General features: G+C 33.6%; 1 protein-coding gene across 1 annotated transcript; it reads left to right on the top strand.

Moving 5' to 3' along the window:
- Positions 1 to 3739: 3739 nt before the first annotated feature.
- Positions 3740 to 9688, top strand: cd7al (cd7 antigen-like). Its single transcript, NM_001083876.1, is given in 4 exon segments — positions 3740 to 3871; positions 4687 to 5040; positions 6493 to 6599; positions 9435 to 9688. Coding segments are annotated over 4 exon segments (699 nt in total). The 5' UTR covers positions 3740 to 3810; the 3' UTR covers positions 9612 to 9688.
- Positions 9689 to 9917: the final 229 nt, after the last annotated feature.

Raw genomic sequence — 9917 nt, 5'->3', positions numbered from 1 at the left:
ATTTGGCCACAACTTTCCGTTTCAGCAAATACAATGAATTTGGTGACATTTTGAGAAAAGTGCTTTGAAAATTCAACAACACAATCTGGGAAAATGTACTATTTTGATATGTTTGTAGCTATTTTTGCCTCATTGACTTCCATTATAATGGCATTTTGTGATAGAAAATCCATGACACCATATAATTCTTGATTGTTGGGAAGAGGTCAAATTTTTTTTTGTTTCTGCTGTTGATCATCAGTTGCAGTGCAAAACAAAAAGCTTAGTTTCTGACTTTGAGTATATAGAGTATAGCGTGAGACATCTTTGTGCACTTACCTTGATATGTCTGAAACTTCTAAAACTCCTCAGCTCTCAGAACATTGCTCTGTGTAATTATGCACTCACACATTATAATGCAGTTTTATTTTATAGAACTCCATATAAAACTTTTTGCACAGGCCTATCTTAAAGGGTTAATGAAGGCAACTAATGATCCACGGTAAAAATGAAGTTTTACCTCTTCACAACAGGGAAAACCATCATAAATGCATGATTATATAATGTCAATGACTTTGCAGTCATAAAATATTGATATAATGGAAATCAAAGGAGGCAAAAACAGCCTCAAACACAGGGTTGCCCAAACTCTGTCCTGGAGGGCCAGTGTTCTGCAAAATTTAGCTCCAACTCTGATCAGACACACTTGGGCTAGCTAATCAAGCTCTTACTACGCTTCCTAGAAACATATGTACAGTTTAGGGTTTATATAAAAAAAGATCGTCATTATTTATTTATTTATTTATTTTTGTCATTTGCGGCTACAAAATGTGAATCTGACTTTCCCTGCTATTCTATTAGATGTAAACATTTCATTTCTTTTTAACAAATGTTTCTGTTACAATAAATATTCTGAGACAATAAAAGATAAGCAATATTTATGAAAACATGTGAAAAACAAAATGAGTAGACCACTTATAATTGTGATATTCTCTATGCCTCTATAGATTTGTGATAGTTTGAGAAAAAACATTTAATTGTTTGATCTACTATTGACATTTTACCAAAATATAAAATAATCTTTTAGAATAGGATCGCATTAAATGTAATTGAATGCAATGCAATTTTAACTCTAAATAAATATATATGTTTATATATATATATATATATATATATATATATATATATGTATATATTACAGTTTACATTTTTTTCAATGTAAAGTTAAGTTTGGAGGAATAACAATGCTTTATCGTGATGGGGTCACCACATTAATGTCCTGTAGGGCCAGTTTAGATCAATCTTTCTTCAACACACCTGTGTGAAAGTTTGAAGTATACCTTAGCCATTGATTAGCTTTTTCTGATTAGGGTTGGAACTAAACTCTGCAGGACATCAGCCCTCCAGGACCAGCACTGTCTTCTGCAGCTCCTGTAAGTGTCATTTCTGTGGAAAAACTATACTGCTTAGTCCACCATAGAAGACTGTGCTTCTGAAAGGTGATTTACAAATTCATTAAAAGTAAATAAAGAAATGGTCTACTTATTAAAAATGGAAAATTTGAAGTATTCTATTGAAGTATAACATTTAGAGACAGATTCTGAAAAAATACAAGGTCAGTATAAACAAACATTCATCTAACACTTATCAACAACTTTTTAAAAAAGATCAAGATACATCAACTTTTACCTTCAGTTGAGTAATTTCTCTGTACATAGGTCTATTATACATCTTTTGTAGACATTCTTTTGTATATTAACATCCAATGTGTAAATCTATTTTAATGCTGCTGCAAAATCCATTGTTTATTTTAAAATATATATATATATATTTTTAAAAAACAATGAAGTTAAAAAAATATTTATCTTACCAGGAAAGGCATTACCATGCAGACTGAAGACAGACAAAATAATTCAAAGAAAATTAGCCTAACGTTACTAAGGAAAGTGGGATGTAGTAGCTCACGTAACTTACCACATGTAAGCTAAATTTGAGACAAAATAACAACATACTGCCTTTGTTTTGTCTCCTTATGTGAACTGTCTTACACCAATTTGTCTACGTATTGATGTACTCATATCGACCTTAATTTAAGTTTAAAAAGTTACGCATTTGCTAAACAATATTTAAATGCGTATTTGAAATACGGCTCCATGGTGTCCTGTTTTTTTGATGTGATGATTATGATAAAGTTCTGAAGGCTCATAATAACACTGCGTGGCCTCCCCCTAATGCAGGGGTCTCAAACTCAATTTACCTGGGGGCCGCAGGAGGCAAAGTCTGGGTGAGGCTGGGCCGCATAAGGGATTTCACACAAAAAAAAGTCCTCAAATGTCATTATTAACAGTTTTAATTATTTCTTCTGAACATGAAGTGTCCTGAACATTAAAAGAACATTGAGTGAAGATTATGAACAGTTCTTCTGGCATCTTTTGCCTACTCCTTGCTGCCAGAGACTTGACAGGGCTTCTTCTCACAAATCTGAACCACATTTGGCTTTAGAGCGGAAGCAGTTGAGACCCTCAGTATGGCTTGAAGATGATCATCATTAAGTCTAGACCTGTACTTTGACTTATTGAAGTTCAAGGTGGAGAATAACTTCTCACCAACTTCTCACACACTCAAAACTTCCATTCCCTCACCTAAAAAAAGGCGTATATATGTATAAATAAACACCCCCACCCCACTCCAGTCACATCAGTCTGTACCAGTCTGTATCTACCTATAATATATATAAGATGCAGGCTGTAGCTAGGTAGGTGGCAGGCTGCAGATAGGTAGCTAAGTGGCAGGCAGGGGCGGGAACAGCTTACCTTGGTTCTGGCCGGCGCGAGTTCCCTCCACTTCCCGCCCGTCACAGCGTCTAACAAAGGGGCGGGGTGCGTGGTGACGTCACCGGCATTCCCGCCCCTTTGTTTACACGGCGCTCCGCTGATTCCGTCAGTGTACAGCGGTCAGCGCGGGCCACAAAATATTGCACTGAGGGCCGCAAATGGCCCGCGGGCCGCGAGTTTGAGACCCCTGCCCTAATGGATCTGCCTTGGACGTAGATCTGCCTAGCTTCAGGTCTGCAGCCTCCCTAAAAGTCCACACGCTGCAGACACATGAATGGACACCCGTTTAAAATGAGCTTCTGCAAACAATGGACACTGTTTTGTCAGAAAAGAGCTTGTCTAAATCTTTGGCTCATGCTGCATTTAAAGTTCTTTATAAGTAGAAATGCTTGCTAACAGTAAACACTAGTCTGATCTGTAAGTAACAGTCTATGTTTCAGAAGTAATAGTTTAACATTTTTAGGGAAGACAACCAAAACAGACACCATTAAAGCATGTTATGCACAGTGATTCCCAATAGTTTACCCCATACACATATTTATCCAAACACTAAATTAAAGCTGAATATATTTTAAAGTATTAACAGTGGGAACGAACAGATCTGTGGATTACATAATACTTGATGCATTACTAGGAGCCACCTGTGTTCCTTTTGGAGTGAGATGCAGGCTTGTTTTTACTCATTGTATATTTCTAATGAAGCCATTTCATATGTATTCATATGTTTAATATAGTGTTATTAAATACCTATTAAACATTAAGCAAGTGAAGAAACTGCAAAATCTTGACAATCTTTTCACAATAATGAACTGTTGACAAACCACACTTCAATGGTTTTCATAAGCCGCCAAACCACACACCCCACCCTTTAAGGTGGAGTCACATTTGCGTGCTCCTTATATTCATGTGAGATGATTTCTTTGTTAAGCTCAAAGACATTTCTGGTTTTCTTACCTCAGCTAGGCTACTATTTTCTTACTCATCTTACTCTTGAAAAATGTTTAGTTTGAAGCATGCTCATGTTATTATATGGTTTCTTATGACTCCATCTGTGACTGGTAAGTTAAAGTCTCATTTAAATATTTTGTAGCAGTTTCTTTATTTTTAAACTGGCACATTTCAGCAGTGAGCTGACGTGATTAAATGTTTGTCCAGTGAAATTGGAAAGGCATGTCAAATGTTTGTTCTCTCATAAAGCTTATTACAAATTTCGGTTTGTATTATCAGTCTAGAACAGGAGTCGGTAGCCTTTTCTAGCAAAGAGTCATTTTATTAGTAGCAAATGCATTTTTGTAAAGAGCCATTTGGATGTGTTTATAATTTCAAAATGACTTTTAAAAAAAATAATTTTCTACTGTATTACTATAAATTACTAAAATTATTATAGTATTACTACTTCTATATTATTTGTAAAATTTCTATAAATAAAGCAGGTTTAGGAAAACCGTAATTTATGTCCATGCACAACTCAAAAATATGAAGCACCACATGCTGAGCAGGTCCATAAATGAAGAAAGAACAATAGATTTAAACAACTTTCATGAGTGGTGATGGCGAAACTAAAAATACTAAGTTAAAGATCAAAAGAAAATCACTCACTGGGATATTTAAGACTTTAGAGAGCAGTGTGCCTATTTTCTTTTGATCTTTTACATTGTTTATTTTAGCAAACGGATTTTTAGTGATGTTATAGTTTTTTAAACTGTAAAATAATATTGAAGAAAGACAGCTGAAGGGCCACATATATTTTGATCAAAGAACCACATGTGGTTCGAGAGTTCCCCACTGGTCTAGAAGCTATGTTAGGTCAATTGAATGAAATGATGTTATTCATCTTGAAGAATGTGACTAATTGTGAGCCCTTTCTTTGTAGCACATGGAGGTATCGTTTACATTCACAAAGTAAGAAATTCCTCAGTTGACATTTCTTGTGAATCTGCAAACAAAGAGGAACAACCATTTGCCTTTTCGCTGAAACGAAGATTGCTCCAGTCCAGACAAGTTCTGTATCTTTCTAAAGGACGATCACCATATATCAATACATCTGATGAAAAGGATCGCATTACTGTACGCGATGAGTTGGAAAATCATGCGATTCATCTGACAATCTCAAACCTCCAAAGACGAGACACAGATGTATACCACTGTGTTTTCCACTATGGAGTTCTCCCATATGAAAAGAATGTACCTGGCAAGACGGAGTTCTTCATCTATGTTGAAGACAACTGTAGGTGACCTTTACTGACATCATTTCAAAAATGAGTTGAAAACACTCCAGTGTTCAGTTGCATAGCCTCTGTGTTTAGACTGGCTTATGACATAATGTGATCTATACTAGCTATTACTTGGTAGTTAGATCTTACTTTACAGATTTAAATTTGACCAATCAGTTTTTCATTGACAAAAAGATAAAACCAATCTTAAGGAAAGAAATAATAATCATGGATGATTGTAAGGCAAGCAGTTCATGCAGTCTGTAATGTCCTCTCTAAATCCACATAATAGTTTAATATTGCAATAAATCTGCCACTATAACAAAAGGTCTTATCAGTCAGCTAGCTTAGTATCTGAATTTTTCAAACAACACACTTTTTTAGTTACATTAAATCAGATGCTAATATTTAGGTAACAAACCTTAATAAATCTTATTAACTAGCTATTCATGTAACATTAATGTAAGCCACAGGTGTCCAGGAGTTTATTTCCACCTCTAATTAAACACACCTGATCAAAATAATTGTGTCCTTTAGGCTTGTTTGAAACCTACTTGTGAGTTGAAGCAGGGTTGGAACTCAACTGTTTTTGAGTTTGACACCCTTGCAATAAGTGAAACAGTGAGTCAAAGTGGAAGTTGTCAATTACTCTTCAGACCTCCAATCGATTGATATTATATCAATCCAATATTTTTAAGCATTATCTCATAGGTCAGAGTGATTAATAATAGCAAATGTTGTACTGAATATACAAATACAGTTGAAGTCACGATTATTAGCCTCCACTTTAAAATAGTTTTTCTTTATTTAAATATTTTCCAAATGATGTTTAACGGAGCAAGGACATTTTCACAGTATGTCTGATAATATGCTTTCTTTTGGAGAAAGTCTTGTTTGCTTTATTTTGGCAATAATAAAAGCAGTTTTTAATTTTTAAAAACATTTTAAGGTCAAAATTAATAGTCCCCTTAAACTATATTTTTTCGACAGTCTACAGAACAAACCATCATTATAAAATAACTTGCCTTACCCTAACCTGCCTAGTTAACCTAATTAAGCATATACATGTTATGGCAAATATAAAATAAATCAGTTATTAGAAATGAGTATTAAAACTACTTTGTTTAGAAATGTGTTGAAAAAAAAATCTACTCTCGGTTAAACAAAAATTAGGTAAAAATAAACAGGGGGGCTAATAACTGTACATAAGCAAGCCCTTAATCATTGATAGCCCTAATCATCAAAGTTGTCCTAAACTATAACAAATGACACCCATGTTTGTCTTATGACAATTTAGACGTTTTGATCCTCTTCGAATGTCAACTACTACAAAAAAAAAAAAAAAAAAAAACTTAAAATCATTAGCAAAACATTTGTTAATGCAAAAAATAAAGGTTGTATTTTGTATTATAAAATGCACATATTCATTGATGGTCAATTACTGTATGGTTGTAACTGTTTTGCAGCTCATGAGCCTTATAATTGTTCAAACTATCTGCCATTGCTGTATGTGATCTCTGGAGCTGCATGTCTGCTGGGTGTTCTGGTCTTTAGCATCACTGCAGCTTACTGTGTAAGTACTTTAGATATCATTTTATATTTGATTTTAGTAGGGGAGTTTTGAATGAGCCGTTACTGCATACTTGTTGTCTAGATAAGAAGACATAAATGTAGTGCTTTTAATCAGTCAGTGATATCTTCTTAGTCGCTTTTGTAACAAATGCCAGGATTCATTCCAACGACATTTCAATTAATCTATTTTTAAGTGACACAAAAAAGATATAACCTTGAGGAAAATAAAAATATATAAAAATATAAATATGTAATAATGGATGATTGTAAGGCAATATTATGAACATTTATGATTAGTTATTATGAACTAATGATGAGTAATGCATGCGCCAATCATGAACTAATGTTAACTACAACAGGAGTCACATGAGTTGATGTGTGAATAATGGCTACCTTAATTACTTAGTACATGACTGTTAATTAATGTAGTAATTACCACATTAGTTTGTTTAATTTAATCATCATGAACTCATATTTTAATGTGTAGTTATATTGTGACTACTTGGAGAGACACATTATCATTAACCCATTCTTAACTACTCATGAACTCAAACTAGTTCATTTACACTGAGTAACAGTGGAAGTGTTGTCAACATCAGCATGAACAGTTTAAACAGGAGTTCATAAGTAGTTGAGGATGAGTTAATGGTGACGTGCCCCTCCAAGTAGGGTCGTGCCATAACTATACATTACCAACTCATGAGTTCATGTTGGTTACATTTAGTTTAAACAGCAACATGCATTAACAAGTAATTAAGCTAGCCGTTATTCACACATGAACCCAAGTTACTCATTTTGAAGGTAACTTTAGTTCATGATTAACTCATCATAAATTCATAATAAACTAATGTTTAGTTTACATATCAACACATCATTATTCATGTACTATTATTGTAAAGAGTTACCCATGAATGTAGTGCTTTTAATCATAGTCAGTGATATCTTCTATTTCACTTTTGTAAAATTGCTAGGATTCATTCAGTTCACTCTTCCACAACATGAGCAAAGTTGACCTAGGAATGCTAACAACAAATCTCAACTGTTAATTTACTGGAGCACATTACATGACTAATGCTTTCTCTAAAGCAGTGGTTCTCAAGTTTTTTCATCAAGTACCACCTCTGGAAAGAATTGCCTCTCAAAGTACCACAATAATGAGCAATATTGAAATACAGCAGCGCAGTAGGCCCGATAAAGCAGCTACAGCTCTGCACAGTTTAAGAACAAGGCAGATTAATATTGTTATTTATTAGTGTCAGACACTTTAAACATTATAAGTAGTTTGAACATTACCACTGTACTGTGCTTAAAAATAAATACAAACAAACAACATTTAAATTAAAATATGCTTTAAAAGTTAAAAATGAAAGGTTACTGTTCTTAAACAGTAAAAAATAAAAATCCAACTCCTGTACTCTACCTGCAAATGTAAAGTATTAACATATAGTAGCCAATTCATCAGCACCTGAAAATGTTGCCTGGACCTTAAACGTAGGTTATATGTTGGGCCAGACGGAATCTGCGGACGTTTTTTGCTATTTCTGCAGAGAATGTTGGTAAAAATCTGCAGATTTTTGTGGAATTATTTTGGGAGTATCATAAGTAAAACCTTAATATGTGAAATATAAAATATCTTTTTAACTTGTATTTATAATGTTTAAAATGCAAATCCAATTAGATTTACTTCATTTGGTAAACAAAGGCAGTCTCTCATATAGTATATCTACTAAAAGACATATTACTGAACATATTGCATTGTACGTAAATCAGATGAACATTTTCATATTAGTCAATAATATTACTGAAATTAATTTAAAAACTGAATAAGTATTTACACACAATTACTCAAGTAAATAAACAGAATTATTGATGGGCTAACAATCGCATGCAGATTCCTTGTGGGCCTAGTTATACGTCATTAAATTCATATATAAATTATGAAATATCTGAAGTAGAAGAAAAACCACTGAAGTGTTCTCTTTTCCATTACATATTTTACTTAAAAAAAAAATGTGTATTTGTAATGTGAAAACTGCTTTGTGAGCTTTGCTGGTGTGAAGGGAGAACATAATTGATGTAACATGACACATGCACTGTTGTTGTGCACCATGTGTAAAGTTTTGAAATAGTTCAACAAGTATTCAGTAACTGCCCCTTGAGATTGTAAAAGATAACATCCAGACTTTGCTGTAAGCGAGTGTTTGTTTTCTCATTTGAAGATCTTTTACTGTCTTGCTACTATATTGGTTCAGCTAAATGATATGCAAGATATTAATGAACATTTCTTTTACTTTAAATAAAGACATTGAAACACTGAAATAGTTGACCTGTTAAAATCTTCAGTGACTAATGTGCCATGGTATACTGCATGTGGTTTAAAAGAAACTGTCTTGCAGTTAAGCTTTTTTTAGCATTTGAATAATTCATTAGTGGGCATTAGTGTTATTAAATGGACACTAATTGATGGCCAATAAGTCAGGAGTGAAAGGAATGAATATAAATTGCATTTAATTAAACAGCACACCTACTTAAAAGCATTTTTTTAAAGCCTAAAACTAATTTGGAGAACTTTCAGTCTTGCGATTTACAATGTTATATTATTATTATATTGGTTCGGCCAAATGAAATGTAAGATATTAATTAACATCTCGCTTTAAGAAAAAGAAATTGGAATACTCAAATATTTGACGTGTTTAAATCATCAGTGACAATCATGTCATGTTATACTGTATGTGGTTTAAAAAGAAACTGTCTTGTAGACCAAATATGGTTTACTTCCCTCTACATATTTACCGTTTCAGTTAAACCCTCACTTCTGATTTCCTCTCACCAACAGTGTAAATGCCCTAAACGTAGAAAGTTGCAGCCTGTAGTTCCTGTTTATGAGGAGATGGCCGGGGTGCGGCCTGCCAAAGGAAAAGCCACACGCTCTCACACAGATATTGCAAAACTGGAAGAAGCAAACAGTTCTGGGGCAACCTTGTTCGGCAACCAAAACCTTTATGTAAATTAAATCAGTGAAAAGTAAAGTCGTGAATGAGAATTCCCTCAAGACGATGTTCTTGAAAAGTGTTTGGTTTTTGAACAGAAAAGTCATGTTTTCGTCTTTTAAAATATACCTCCATGCCTGCACGCCTTCTGTAATTTCATTGGTACAAAATATCCACTTGCAGCTTTAATCGTTTACCTTTTTGTACAAAATTGATAAACCAAAACAGATATACTGTTTCACATTTAAGAAGTATGCGTTATATATTTTATTTATTTGATGGTTCTGTTTCTGACAGTGTTATACTTGTTCTGACACTGTTATAGACAG

Source organism: Danio rerio, chromosome 6 (assembly GCF_049306965.1).
Source record: "Danio rerio strain Tuebingen ecotype United States chromosome 6, GRCz12tu, whole genome shotgun sequence".
Taxonomy (NCBI): Eukaryota; Metazoa; Chordata; class Actinopteri; order Cypriniformes; family Danionidae; genus Danio; species Danio rerio.
The sequence above is the reverse complement of the archived record's forward strand: the minus strand, read 5'-3'. Positions and strand labels throughout refer to the sequence as shown.